Source organism: Ipomoea triloba, chromosome 3 (assembly GCF_003576645.1).
Source record: "Ipomoea triloba cultivar NCNSP0323 chromosome 3, ASM357664v1".
Classification (NCBI taxonomy): domain Eukaryota; kingdom Viridiplantae; phylum Streptophyta; class Magnoliopsida; order Solanales; family Convolvulaceae; genus Ipomoea; species Ipomoea triloba.
Window position 1 is genome coordinate 3,154,581 of NC_044918.1, and position 16,040 is coordinate 3,170,620.

The 16,040-nt window shown below is 34.1% G+C and overlaps 2 protein-coding genes across 2 annotated transcripts; both read left to right on the plus strand.

Moving 5' to 3' along the window:
- Positions 1–128: 128 nt before the first annotated feature.
- Positions 129–3,734, plus strand: LOC116012529 (cold-responsive protein kinase 1-like). Its single transcript, XM_031252087.1, has 8 exons — positions 129–490; positions 1,169–1,575; positions 1,923–2,048; positions 2,146–2,273; positions 2,373–2,583; positions 2,693–2,924; positions 3,012–3,162; positions 3,246–3,734. The coding sequence occupies exons 1-8, from the start codon at positions 129–131 to the stop codon at positions 3,558–3,560; spliced, it is 1,932 nt and encodes a 643-aa protein (XP_031107947.1). The 3' UTR covers positions 3,561–3,734.
- A 3,768-nt stretch (positions 3,735–7,502) lies between these two features.
- On the plus strand, positions 7,503–14,139 carry LOC116012202 (cysteine-rich receptor-like protein kinase 2). Its single transcript, XM_031251688.1, has 8 exons — positions 7,503–7,904; positions 8,754–9,154; positions 12,418–12,558; positions 12,678–12,805; positions 12,930–13,143; positions 13,287–13,509; positions 13,599–13,749; positions 13,834–14,139. Exons 1-8 carry the CDS (start codon positions 7,531–7,533, stop codon positions 14,137–14,139), a joined length of 1,938 nt encoding a protein of 645 aa, XP_031107548.1. The 5' UTR covers positions 7,503–7,530.
- The last annotated feature ends 1,901 nt before the right edge of the window (positions 14,140–16,040 follow it).

Genomic DNA, 16,040 nt, shown 5'->3' on the forward strand with positions numbered 1-16,040 from the left:
AAATATATTAGTATAGAATTGTTGACCAACAACTCACCTAAGGCGGTAATGGTATATATGTACAGATATTTTGGTGCTATATATATTAACCTTTTCTTTACTGCTCATAACTCATAAAAATTAAACGAATGGCAGGCTCAGACTGGTGGTGGTGGGCGGTGGTGATCATGGTGGTGTCAGTATCATCAGAACCGGCGTTTTCCGACCCACAAACCACGCAACTAAACAAGGGTTGCAGCCAGTACAATGTTACCGATGTACCAGGTTTTTTCCGGCAACTTAACGCCAGCTTTGCTGATCTCAGAAGCCAGTTATCCGACGGCAAAAAACGCTTCGCCACCGCTCAGCAGCCTGCTTACGTAATGGTACAGTGCAGAAACTACCTCTCCACTGCGGACTGCGTCGCCTGTTACGACGCCGCGGTGTCGGTCATCCGGAGCTGCAACGCCGCCAACGGTGGGCGTGTCATATTTGACGGCTGCTTCCTCAGGTGAGTTCTTGTGGGAAGCGTGAATATATATAAGTTTCAGCTTAGGATTATGTTATCTCCATAGCTAGTTATGAAGCTGGTTACATAAATTTCTCAGGCTTGATTTCTGAAAATGTCATCATGGGTCTAATTAAGTTGATCATAGAACAAAAAAAAAAAATAAAAATTAGCAATGACTATTCAAAGAGTATGAAGTGAGCATCTTTGCTTATAATTGACAGACTCAAATTAATAAGAAGGCCAATTAGATATTCCAATAGATTGAGAATCCACTTAAAACATTTTAATTACTAGTTAACAGGATGATGAACTTGATTAGGCCGGGTTTACATACATTCTGTGTGCTGTAAACATGGATTGGTCTAACTGTTTTTAATAAATGGTTGGCCGGCCGGCCATTGCTAGCGGACATGATTAGGTACACCTTAACTATATTTATTATCAAACAAAAGCAAAAAGTCGACTGTATATATAATATAACATATAATAAAATAAAACATGAGGGGTACGTACTAACCACTGTTTGTTGGAACCACACTACTCATCAAACTCCTCATCAAGAACAATATTTTAAGAAAAAGTTAACAAAAAGTCTAACATTCGAGAAGCACTGATGAGAAGTATGAGGAGTTAGAGTCTTCATTTCTTTAATGTCTAAAGCCGTTTGTTTTTGTACAGGTACGAGAGCAATAACTTCTATGATCAGACAACCCTACCAGGAAACGTAGAAATTTGCGGCAACCGAACTGTCCGCCAACAAGATGCTTTCAACACATCAGTACAGAAACTACTAAATGAGCTTCTACTAGCCACGCCCAGAATTAATGGCTTCTACGCCGCAGCAAAACAGGGGGAATCTGGTGGTGGTGGTGCAAGCACCACCTATGCGGTGGCGCAATGCGCTGAAACCGTCAGTGAGAGTGGCTGTCGGGATTGTCTGGCAGTAGCTTCCAAGAACATACAAGGTTGTTTGCCTAAATTTGCAGATGGAAGAGCTGTTGATGCAGGATGTTTCTTGAGATACTCAGACACTGCTTTTTTTGCTGATAACCAGACAACTGACATAACACCCTTCCTAGGTGGAGGTATAACAACACACTTTTTGCCTAAACCTTTTACAAAACAGCCTTCGTTACTTGGGTGATGAGGAAAATCCACAGTCACTATCCGAAAATGTCCACAGGATAAATCCCTTCTTGTGAACCTAATTGGCAAAGGAGCACAAGGAGGTAAATCAGCCTAAGCTGTCTATACCTGACCAGCTCAAACCAAGAAGGTTGAGATTCGAATTCATGACCTTGTAGTTACAAATTTGTATCCTTAGTCATCTTGACTGAGGTTACCCCGATTTCATTCTTTTTGCCTAGTAATTTTACCATGCAGATTCTATTAGTTTGGAAACATGACCTCTATTTGGTAACTTCTTCTCCAGGGAGTTCATCAGGGAAGAGGAAAGCTATTATTGGGGGTGTAGTTGGAGGTGTAGGACTCATTTTGGTATTAGGAGCCATTTTCCTTTTGTATCAACGATCAAGAAAGCCAAAGGCAGCTAAAAGAGGTGAAGCTGATTTAGATGATATTAGACATTTCCCTGTTTTGTTAAAACTTTTAAGGTCTGGATGGGTAATTAACCTATGGAGTGTATTTTTCCACAGCCAATATTTTGGGGGCAACTGAGCTGAGAGGGCCAGAGCCTTACAGATACAAAGATTTGAGAGCTGCAACAAAAGATTTCAGTGATGAAACTAAATTGGGAGAAGGAGGTTTTGGTGATGTATATAAAGTGAGATACTAAAAAGAAGTCAATTCCACTATTTCCTGCTCATCTTACTATTTGTTATAGTAACCAATGCCACTCTTATATATACGGCTAAACATACAGGGCACGCTAAAGAATGGGGATGTGGTCGCGGTGAAGAAACTGGCAACGATTTCCAATAGAGTAAAGGCAGACTTTGAGACTGAAGTTAGGCTTATTACAAATGTCCATCACCGCAATCTCATTCGTCTATTGGGATGTTCTGCCAAAGGAGAAGAGCTTCTACTGGTTTATGAATACATGGCAAATGGAAGCCTTGACAAATACATATATGGTGCTCCATTTTATTTATTTTTTGTTTTGCATGCTCTGGCATAAAGATCAAGACTCCCATCAGAATGCTTTTACTTTTGTACTAGGATATAATTTTTCATGATTGGCAGGAGAAAAACGAGGGATGCTGAATTGGAAGCAACGATTTGATATAATATTTGGTACAGCTAGGGGTCTTGCCTATCTGCATGATCAGTTCCATGTATGCATCATTCACAGAGATATAAAATCCAGCAATATACTACTAGATGATGACTTTCAGCCCAAAATAGCTGATTTTGGTTTGGCAAGGCTTTTACCTGAGAATCAGAGCCATCTTAGTACTAAATTTGCAGGAACTTTGTAAGCCTAAGAGCCATATTCTTTTCCACTTTTTTATCCCAATGAACATAACATCTTTTTAATGAGAACTATTTTTTGTTGCAATAGGGGATATACTGCTCCAGAATATGCAATTCGTGGTCATTTAACAGAGAAAGTTGACACCTATAGTTTTGGCGTTGTAGTCCTGGAAATTGTTAGTGGGCGAAGGAGCAGCGACATACAACTCGAGCCTGTAACTGAGTATCTCCTTGAACAGGTAATTTCCTTTTTGTTTCTGAAGAGGTTTATTTTGATGTGTCCTACATTAACATTATTTGGCTTCTGCGTTGTTTTATTCAGGCCTGGAAACTGTACGAGAATGATGAACATCTAGAACTGGTGGATGAGAGTTTAGACCCCAACGAGTATAATCCAGAAGAGGTGAAGAGAATACTGGAGATTGCGTTGAAGTGCACCCAATCACCCTCGAATCTAAGGCCGAGCATGTCAGAAGTGGTGGTCATGCTTTCAAGCGACGGCTCAATCATGCAGACGCCCCCAAGCAGGCCAACGATCATTGATTTCGAGAAGAGGGTGCCTGTAGACACATCAACAACTACAGCATCTTCCGCTTCCAATGCCACTGCTACGTTTTCTGAGTTCACAGGTCGCTAGGCTAGGCTTAATTGGCTTGTTATGAAATCTCTATCTATTTTAATGTTGCTTGTTTGTGAAGATACTGGGCTCAGGTTTGTAAATTGTAAATGTTATGCAAAAGCATACAACTATTACTCAAGGAGTAATTCGATATGATATATAAAATCAGTAAAAAGATTAGAGTTAATTCCAGCAGGGGCTCTTGTCTTTTACATGTCAATTTCAGTTGTTGAATCTTGCAGAGAATGAGATTCAGGGGAAGGATTCTGTTTTATCAGGGATGGTATCGCTCACTTATCTCAATGTTTCAGGCAATTTGTTCAAGGGTTCTGTTGGCGTTTTTGAGGTCCATTGGAGGTGGTTGGACCTTTACTTTCTTACAACAATCTCTCTGGCGTTTTTGGACACTTTGCTCTCCTGATCGAAAATAATTTAGGGATTTCGGTGGATTTGGGGTAGAATACAGCGATAGAGAGGAATAAAAACGGTAATAGATTAAATGTGACATCTATCTCATAACTTTATGCGTTTTTACTTTTTATCCTACAACAGACGTATAAAATCAATTTTTTATGGTTCATTATGTACTTGTGAATATTTTATCATTTCCCATTATTAATTTAAGAGTAATATTACATGTACTCCCGCATTCCAGTCGTTACACCGTGGACCATGGTCCACAATGAATTGTGAACCATGGATCATGGTTGATACTACAGTTGTGTTGAATTGATACTGAAGTTGTGTTGAACGGATACTGCAATTGTGTTGAAAGGGAACTGCAGTTGCGCAAAACAGAGGTCGTGTCATCCGTCTGAAACTGCAGTTGTGTTGAACTGAAACTGCAGTTGTGTTGAACGGATGAACGGCCTCTGTTCCGCGCAACTGCAGTTTCCTTTCAACACAACTACAGTATCTTTTAAACACAACTGTAATATCCGTTCAACACAACTACAGTATCAGTCATGATCATGTTCCACAATATAATTTGCGCCCGCATTCTACTCCATTTTATACTCCCTGCTTACATGTCACTCTTTGATTCATTCAAAAACATGTGGGTCACCGTTTTTATTATTTTCTTTTCATCTTCCTCCAATAAAATCAAGACATGTGGCGGGAGTTTTACTTCCTTGGAGTACATATATTATTTTCTTTAATTTTTGGTCATTCTCTATAGTTTACTTACTCCAAAATTGTTACTAGTTAAATTTTAGTACTCAACAATTATTGATTATATTTGAACTTAAGATTAAAAAAATATTTATTAGTTATTAATACTTAATTTTGAATAGAAATCCGTTATTTATATGCCATTAGTGTATTATCATGAATCTAAAATTACGTGCTCATAAATAAATTGAAAACACATAATACGTTAACTGTAGATACATAATATGAATGTCGTTTTGGACCAAGGTCTAGAATACAAGGTGAACCATGGTCCATGGTATAACAATTAAAGTGAGGGAGCCTTACATTAAAAAGTTAGAAAGAAAATCTATAATAATATAAGTTAAAGGGTCACACTTGTGTGAGACCGTCTCACGGATCCGTATTCGTGAGGCGGGTTGGGTCGTGTTGAATTAACATGCAAATGTCATACTTATATGCTCAAATGTAATATTAATTAGGAATAAAATTTTTGTCACTTATAAGGAAAAATGTATAGTAATAATTTTGCATTTTAATGTAAAAGTATTATGTTATCCATCAAAAGTATTACATTTTCCATAATAAGTAATGTTCACCTTACTTATAACAAAAAATATTATATTTTCCGTTAAAAGTATTACATTTATCATTATAAGTAACAAAAATTTTATTCCTAATTAGTATCACATTTGAGCATATAAGTATAACATTTGTGTGTATAAGTATCACATTTTCACATTGACTCGACCCGACCCAACTCGTCCCATGGTGAGACGGTCTCACACAAGTTTTTGCCTAAGTTAAAAGGGAAAATGACAATTTTAGTCTATTAGCTATACCTAAATTGTAGACTTAGTCCATGAATTGTTACCCTATATAAAATTTCCCATTTAATTATGTTGAAAGTGGCATTTTCAATCCATTACTTATTATAGATTTTGTTAACATTAATAATTTATTTTTAACTAGCTTGGTTGGCGTGAGTGGCCGTGCACTATCATCCCTTAAGAAAGATTGAGAAGTTCGGCTAACACTTTACTCCTTAATTGGGTTGGCCCGGTGTGAACGGGGATTAGTCCGTGTATGGTACTGGCTTAAAGGTGCATCCTACAGTTAGGACGTGCTCAGGGTACCTTGTGGAGTTGTGGTCTAACAAAAAAAAAAAAAAATTATGTTGAATTTTCAAATTATTAAAGGATATATTGGTCATTTTGTAAAATTTTTTCAAATTCCTTCCATCAATCTTCATATATATGCTACTCTTACCGTAAAACTCTTGCTAAATACTTGTTTGTCTTGATTGATGAGGAATATTGAGAAGCAAAAATAACAAGTAGAAGATTACTTAATACTTCGATTGAAAATGCACTGAATTGTAAGTTTAATATAAATGTTAATTTATTACAAATTTTCCTTTTTGTTGAATGTAAATTATTCTCTCTCTTAATAGTAAATTGTTCTTTTTGATATCATATTGAATTCATAATTGGAAGCAGCAACATCATTCTAAATTAAAGAAGCAAAATAATTGAAAATATGTGTTATGTATTTAAATAAAATATGTTTTTTTTTTGGCCTGTTAAATCATATAACTCAAGTTACCATTTTGATGTGTATGTTTTGATGCATATTAAACCGTTTGCAAATTACGTTGTATTTTATGCAACCTATGGATGCTTTTGTTTGTTTTGGTGTCAATTAAACAAGTGCATCCTATATTATTATTTTGTACAACTTAAGATGTTATTTTGTAGTAAGAGTAGCGTATATATGAAAATTTACAGAGAAATTTGAGAAAATTTTATGAAATGATCAATATATCATTTAAAAATTTTGAAATTTAAAATAAATTAATATATATTAACAAAATTTATAAATAATGGTTTGATACGACCACTTTCAACAAAATTAAGGAAAAAGATTGTATATAATAATAATTGATCTTTTTCCAAGTTAAAGTTAACTATTTAATTAAATTTAACACTGGAAAAATTAACTATTTAATTCATTTTAACACTTCTAATGTTGATTTAACCCAAGTGAATTTAATCTGCATATTGGATTCAAAGTAAACCAAACAATTATGCCGTAACTATTGTACATGTGTGACCCCTCGAGTCACCCCCATTGACATAATGGTCAGCGCAAAGGTCTTCGTCAACGAACACCTTGCCTCACGGTACGGTCGAGTTATAATTTTGTCATCCAGTCAATTATCATCTAGAATTGAAGATGACATTTGATGAATTTGGTTCATGCATTTTTGTATTATGAGAGTAAGCCCAGGATTGGCGTTCAATCTGGCGTCAGACTCATAGTAACTATGCCAGATTTTTTATTTTTTATTTTTTATTTTTGCATGTAATACCAACTTTTTAATTTTTGAAAGACTTATATTACGAATTAGAGAATGATAACCTTTAATTTGACAGGGTTTTTTTTTTTTTTTGGTGTAACCCAGGGTCTCCACTCTCCAGGCTGCTCCATACCCAAAGTCAAGAATCGAACCCTTGTCCCTTCTACTCAACCACACCCTCCAGGTTATTTGACAGAGATTTTTTAACGAGAAATATCGTTTGTTTTTTCATTACTTACCTCGATTTATCTTGGTCCTATGGATTATAATAAAAATATACAATAATAAATATAATAACGCAGATTGTTGACTAGCAACGACTCAGCGCAGCTAAGCATGGAATATGAGTGTTCGTTGATCATAATGCATCCTCTAATTGTATTCGTCCCTATATATTTAACCTCTCTTTCTCTTTCTTTATAAGCAAATTTTGTGTATTTCTCCTCCATGCATGAGCTGAGCCTACACTGGTCGAATATGGCGGCAGGCTCAGGCAGGTGGTGGTTGTTGGCGGTGGTGATGATGGTGGTATCAGTATCAGAACCTGCTTTCTCAAACCCACAAATTAACCAAGTAGGCTTTCCGGGTTGCAGTTCCTTCAATTATACGGACGTACCAGATTCCATGAGGGTACTCAACGCCAGCTTTGGTGATCTGAGAAACCAGTTATCCAGCGGCAACAAACGCTTTGCCACCTCCACTCAGCAGCCTGTGTACGCAATGGCGCAGTGCCGAAACTACCTCTCCACTGCGGACTGTGTCGCCTGTCTCGACGCCGCCGTGCATGCAATAACCCGAAACTGCTCCAACAAAGCCGGTGGTCGTATCATTTTTGATGGCTGCTTTCTCAGGTGAGTTTTCTGCACCATCATATTGTGTGTGCAGTACGTGCACATTGAGTTTACTATAGTTCAGAGTTTATCTTGGGTTGTTGATCCTAGTTCAAAACAATATGTATGCTGCATTTAACATATTACTAGTATATGTTTTTAGTTAATAAATTATGTACCTACATATAAGTAGCCTATTATGCATCTGCACTTGACCTATTATCTGTTTGTCGCTAATAAATTATGTATTTGCATTTAACATATGATAAAAAAATTATGTGAGACAGATTGGGTTGTAGGCAACTAGGTGTATAAGTATAGCAAGTTCAATTATAAGTATTAAAATATTTATAACTAGTAAATAGTAACAATTAATTTTATCCTAAATAATATTACAATTTCACATATAAATATTATAATATCTATTATAAGAAACATTTATTTATTTTAAATTAGTATTAAGTTTTTGTAATAACTATTATGATTCATATGAATAGCAACAAATAAACAATTATCTTAAAATCGACTAGTGTGATTCTATATTTAGGTGCATAATTTGTTAATTAATTGAAGGTATACATAATTTGAATATTATTTAAATCATAATTTACATAGCAAGTATGAATATCATTTAAATCACGGTTTACATAGTGAGGTAGACCTTAATATTCTTCCAAACTTTACCACCGTGACCAGTTGAGCTGCCCATACGGACATTAAGAACTTAAATGAATTCAGCTTTGTAACATTCGTACTCGACAACTTACTCCTCACCTGAGGTAGACCTTAATCAATGATGTAATTGGCTACACGTTAAGTTGTTATGATCAATTATAAATAAATACCTGGAGGTGTTTGTTTTTTGTATAGGTACGAGGACACTTACTTCTACGACCAGATCTCAGGTGAGGGGACCTATCCAATTTGCGGCAAACGAACTGCCCCCGACCAATATGTTTTCAATACGACAGCAAAACAACTGCTATATGAGCTTCAACTTGCAACCCCCAGAATTAATGGGTTTTTCGCCGCGGCAAAGCAGGAGGCCTCTGGTGGTGGTGGTGCCGCCTTTGCGGTGGCACAATGTATTGAAACAATCGACGAAACTGGGTGTCAGGCATGTTTGACAATAATTTACAGAGACATACTGGGTTGTTTATCAAAATATGCAACTGGAAGAGCTATTGCCCCAGGTTGCTTCATGAGATACTCAAACAAGCGCTTTTTCCCGAATAACCAGACAACTAACCTAGAACACTTCCTAGGAGGAGGTATAAAATCTGTTCCGATCCTTTGATGTTTGTTAGGTATTATTCGTTTTGGCCTAACGAGCATACAAGGCATATGCACACATGTTTGGCGGTGCACCACATACGAGCCCTTAGTGCATCACAATGCACATCACTCAAAAATGTACTACAGAGCACTCAAAAATGTACTACAGAGCACTCAAAAATTCACCACATAGCACTTACACGAGCACGTAATACACCTTACTAACAAGTCTATTGAACCCGTCGACAAGTTTGACATCTCCGTTGAGTGGTGCAATACTAAGTGCACTATAGATCAAAGCACCGCGTATCACTCAAAAATGCACCACACACTAGCACGTAATGCCGAAATATTCATGGTGCAACAAATTATGAAATTTCCACCGCGTATTTTTTCTTCTTCATTGATATCCATCCGTTTGATCTCAACTCATCCCTTTACATCTGGAAAAATCGGGCAGAGATCAGATTTAAAAATACAGTGGCATTTTATTAATAATTATCACAAACTTTACTTTGCAAACATGGACACTAAAATCTGCACTTCTTAGAATTTTCCAGGTTTGCACATTTAGTATTAACATTTTGCACATTTAGTATTAAAAGATTGTATTTGTAAAAATGTGAAAGTATATTGCACTTATGGTTTCAATTTTAGAGTTTATAACTGAATTTTTAGTTTTATTTGGTTTAGTGGTTCACTACTTTCTGTTGGTCTAACATTTACGATTCATATTCAAAATTCTTTCATTGATTTTCAAAAAGGGAAAATTGTAATTTATGCCCTTCCATAATATGTTAATTATTAATGTCACATCTGAATTATTAGTGGTGTAAATATTGCTCCTTATCTTCAAAACAATACATATATTGCCTCTTCCAAGCGTAAATGTTGCCCCTCAATTTTCAAAACGATACATATATTGCCCCTATCGTACGGTACGGGAGGGGCAATATATGTACCATTTTGAAAATTGAGGGGCAACATTTACATCACTAATAATTTAGGGATAACATTGATAATTGGCATATTATGGAGGGACATAAATTACAATTTTTCCTTTCTAAAATTTATCCAGATTTGCATATTTAGTTGTTATGTATTGCATATTTAAGTGTTCAAGTTTACAAGTGAAATTGACGATAATTACGAAAATGTCACTACATTTTTTTTAAATATGATTAGATTAGCACAATTGTACAGATGTAAGACTGAGATTGACTTTTAATTTTAATCATTGGATGTGTTCATGGGATCCTAAGCCTATATATATAATCTCATAATCAAAATTAATTTCAAAAATTAATAAATATTAGTAGAATAAATATAGTAATCTAGAAAAATTAAGTAACACTTTTTGTTCTTGAATTCTAGGAAAACAGCATTTTTATTTATCTCTTTATTATATTTATGTCACTTTTTGTCTTTAAATTGTCAGTAAAATGTTTTTTTTGGGGGGGGGGGGGGGGGTCTTGAGTTTTATTTATTTTGGGCTAAAAAATCACTTTGCAGATAATTGAGATATGAAAAAAAAAATACTTCGTAAACAATTGAGGAATAAAAAATTAGAAGAATATAATTGAGGGACGAAAAGTCTTGCACTATTTTCCTATTTAGGAACAAAAAGTATCATTTTTCTCCTTAAAAATATAATACAATATTAAGTAAAAAGGAAAATAGAAAATTTTGTCCTTGAGTTAGAGAGAAATTACAATTTTCATTATTCAATTATATTTATCGCTACTTTTGTTTCATTAATTGTGTATGAAGTTGTTGCTTTTGTCCCTAAATTTTGTCATGGATTAAAAGAGTTATTTTGTATACAGGAACAAAAAGTGATGACATGTATAATTGAGAAATGAAAATTATTGTTTCTTATGGAGTATAACTTAGGGATGATTTTCTAAGTCAAATTATAATCTATTTAAATTTTAATTGGAATAAAAATTGTGTTGGTATTATAAGTTACCTTAAAGGTTTGTTTTTATGGCTTTTCCCTTTACATTTACGTTTTTTTTTTTTTTTCAATTTTACCTTTCAAATTTTCCATTTTGGCCTTTTCTTTAAACTTATTCCTTAACAAAAGAAAAAAAAACTGTGACATAAGTGTCTTAAATCTTCTTCCTTTTTCTTTTTTCTTTTTTTTTTTTTAAATGCTTTTTGTGTTATACCTTTATATCAAAGAAAATTATATAACTGAAATGCATATTTTATAATGTTATCAAAGAAAAACTTCTTTTCAATTGCTTAAAATGTAATCCTTTTATAACACAATATCTACTATATAACTGAAATGCATATTTTATAATGTTATGTGCGATAATAATCATATTTGTTATAATTTAAAAAAAAAGACTTATCTTCTAATATTTATAAGATTTATGTGTTTTAAAATTCATTTCAATCATGTAATTTCACTACTTTTTTTGTTTTTTTTTTCAAAATTTTTTTGAGTGGCAAATATATAATGTGTGCTAGGCAAAACTCCTATGAGACCGTAATGATCCTTATTTGTGAGATGGGTCGGGTTCCTCATAAGTAGTACACATTCTCTCAGAAGTAATCCTTCAACTCCTGAATATATATTACATTTTAATTTAAAAGTATTACATTTTTTTCTCAAAAGTATCACATTTTTTCTCATAAGTATTATATTTTTTCCTCATAAGTAACAATCAATTTATCCATGATTAGTATTACTCTTTTCCTCGTAAGTATTAAAAAATTCCTCATAAGTAACAATCAATCAATTTATCCATGATTAGTATTACATTTTTTCTTATAAGTCTCTCCAATTCCTGTTAAAAAAAAAAAAAAAAAAAAAAAAAAAAAACTCCAACTCCTAAATATTACATTTTGATTTTAAAATATTATATTTTTCTCAAAAGTATCACATTTTTCTCCTTAAGTAACAATCAACTTATTCATGTTTCGTATTACACATTTTGTCATAAATATTATATTTTCATTTAGACCTAACAGATCATTAAGCATCCGATTGTGTCTCTAAACCACATGCATGTGAATGACAAAATAGTTTGGCCAGAAACTTTAATGGTAGTAATCTTTATGGTTGCATCTTCTAAAACAGGAATTGAAATTTTACTCTGTATACATATTTTATTGAATATTTAATGTGCAATGTATAGTATTTGTCAATTTAAAGAATAAAATGTATAGAATTTTGGTTTATTTGAAATTATTTTAATTTTTTTTCCATATATCACACAAGTAAATTACAGTTTTACCATATATGCAGATTCTGTAACGTCTTCTCCAGGGAGTTCAGGAAAGAAGAAAGCTATTGGGGGTGTAGTGGGAGGTGTAGGAATCATTTTGGTATTAGCAGCCATTTTCCTTTGGTATAGACAATCAAAAAACCCAAAGGCTTCGAGAAGAGGTGAAGCTCAATCGTTTAGTGGCCGGCAGTGATCATATAATTTTACCCTTATTCTTTTAGTTGATACATAGAATTTTCACTGTTTGGTTAACTTATAGACTGTCTTCTTCCTTCTATAGGCAATATTTTGGGGGCAACTCAGTTCAGAGGTTCAGAGAACTACAGATACAAAGATTTGAAAGCTGCAACAAAGGATTTCAGCGAAGAAAATAAACTGGGTGAAGGAGGTTTTGGTGATGTATACAAGGTCAATACCACTAAAAAAAGTCAATTTCACTATTTCCTATTAATTTTTTCGTGCTCATATTACAATTTGTCAGCAAAGAAACTTCAGAAACAATAACCAAAGTCAGTCTTGTATGACTTAACAGGGCACGTTACAAAATGGGGATGTGGTTGCAGTAAAGAAACTGACAATGATTTCCAGTAGAGCAATGATAGAATACTTCGAGACAGAAGTTAGGCTTATTACAGATATTCATCATCCCAATCTCATTCGTCTATTAGGATATTCTGGAAACCGAGAAGAGCTGCTATTGATTTATGAATACATGGCAAATACCAGCCTTGACAAACACATATATGGTGCCCCTAAAACATACATACATATACACACACACACACACATATATATATATATATTTTGTTATTGCTAGTATTCGATCTTTAATTTGATCTTCCTCTTGTGCTGGGGTTTATAAAGTTTTCCCATTTTTCATGATTGGCAGGAGAGAATCGGGTGAAGCTGAATTGGATGCAACGGGTTGATATAATTTTTGGTACAGCTAGGGGTCTTTCCTATATGCATGAGGTGTGTATCATACACAGAGACATCAAATCCAGCAATATACTATTAGATGATGACTTTCAGCCCAAGATTGCTGATTTTGGTTTGGCAAGGCTTTCACCTAAAAATAAGAGTCATCTTACCACTAAATTTGCAGGGACTTTGTAAGCCTAACAGCCTCATTTTTTTTTTGACACATTTTCTTTTCCACATCTTTTGTTTCACTGAAATATATTATTGCTTGTTGTAACAGGGGATATACAGCGCCCGAGTATGCAATTCATGGTCATTTATCAGAGAAAGTTGACATCTATAGCTTTGGCATTGTCATTCTGGAGATCATTAGTGGGCGAAGGAGCATCGACATACAAATTGAGCCTGTAACTGAGTATCTCCTTGAACTGGTAATGTCTTGTCTGAAGAGGCTGGTTTATGTTGATATCTTCAACATTATTTGACTTTTGCATTGCATCATTTTATAAATGCAGGCATGGAAACTGTACGAGAATGAGGAACATCTAGGACTAGTGGATAAGAGTTTAGACTCAAATGAGTATAAAGCAGAAGAAGTGAAGAGAATATTAGAGATTGCATTGGTGTGCACACAATCACCCTCCAATCTAAGGCCAAGCATGTCGGAAGTGATGGGCATGCTTTCAAGTATTGATGGCTCAATCATTCAGACACCCCAAAATAGGCCAACTTTTATTACTGATTTCGATAAGAGGGTACTTGCAGTCACTGCAACACCGACCAATGCCACCATTTCACTTTCTGAATTCTCAGGCCGCTAAGGCTTTTAGAAACGAAACGAAACGAAAATTATATATGGATTCTCATGGAATAAAATTTTTGTCATTTGTGTGGTTTTATTGATAGAAAGTAGTTGAAAGTTTTGGTGGGGAAGGTGTTTTTGTACACAGGTTGATATTGATGATGTAGAACAAGAGATGACAATGTATCAACCTATCACCTCCATGAGACTGCTCAAAACAATTGGGAAGTAATCCAGAATAGGAATAGGAAAATTGATGTTGACAATTTTAATATAATGGTCTGTGTGATCTGTTGCAACTTCAGAAAAATCAAAATTTGATGCAAACAGTTGAGAATGTTGGTAAATATTGCAGGTTTGAAACTGTTGAGTTCTGATCTACAACAACCTGGCTGCTAATACAAAGAACCAAATCAGTGTGCATTTTCACAAAGTATTTCTCAAAAAACCCTTGTAACTGTAATCAATGATTGAGTTTTTATGGAAGAAATGGAAGTGGAAGAAGGTCTAATTCCTAACTGGAATGTATTGCTGCTAAACTTGCTGCAAATGTAGATAAATCCTGGCCACAGAAAGAAGCATTTGAAGGTTACCTTTCTGAGTTCTAAGTATGCAATTCTGGAACTGTTAAGAAGGACCTTGCGGAACTGTTATATAGCATTAGAAGAAGAATTCCAGTGGGCATTGATGAAATAATATTCAATCATATCGTGTCCTTTCAAGGGAGTAAAGAAGCCAAAATCTCCTTACTATTCTCAAGCCTAATCTACGTTGTTATGTACAAACAAGGCTTTAGAAAATATAGCTTTGAATAGTTGGAACTAGTAGAGGTGGTCACAGTCCGTTTAGGATTGAATCAGTCCTAAAATGACCCAAAAAATTGGACAAATTTTTTAGTGAATCATGGATAAAAGGTACATTTTTAATAGGGAAAATTAAAAAAAAAAAAAAATTGGTCCCTCAATTGTTTTCCAACGGTCAATGTAGTTCTTGCTAGTTTTCATTTTAACAAATTTGATTATCGAATTGTTTAAAATTTTGTCAATTAAACCTTTCAAGGACCAAATTGATAAAATTTAAAAAAATGTGAAAATTACAATTTTGGTACCTGAAAGGGTTTAATTGACGAACGGAGATCGGACCCCACTCCCCGGGGCGTGAACACGAAGGATAAGGGAGCTTCCAAAAATATATAAAATAGTTAAAATATTTTCTTTTATCAAACATCTGAAATTTTTTTTCAAAATTGAATTCTTTTATCTTTTCCCAAAAGGTTGAATCTCCAACCCAAAATTGAATTCTTTTATCCAAATAACAGTTAGGCAATTTAATCCCTGGAGCTACCAACTTGGGTGCCCATTAATGCAACGCTGTTTAATTGGAAAAAGAGTTCACAGCAGCGGTGACGACTGACCACAACATTTTTGGTGGCCATTTCTTTGTAGAGAGTAATATAATCTTGACTTTTCTAAGGGGCCAGGCTTGTTTAAGAGGATGAAGAAAACAAAACTGGACCAACCTATGGAGAAAAACGCGCGAGGGTGCTAAAATTTCAGAGAAAAACAAATGAACTTGTAATGATACAAGTTATTAAATTAATTAATTCATTAGATTCAGTATAAAATGGTGATTTATTCTTGGACAAAGTAAATAAGACATCAATACTCCTTTCAAACAAAACGGAACATGCCAGAAATTAGATTATTTTACTTTATTGTAAATCTTAGGGGTGTATTCAATCATGACTTTCATGAACTTTTAAATACTTTTAAAATGATGAATTTTAATTGACTTTTGTAAACTTTCCTAGAATCTTTTAAATTTTTATAAACTTTGTAAGAGTTTATAAATATCCATTAAACAAACATTTATACTTTTAAAACTTTTTCATATTAAAAAGTTTACAAAAGTCATTAAAAC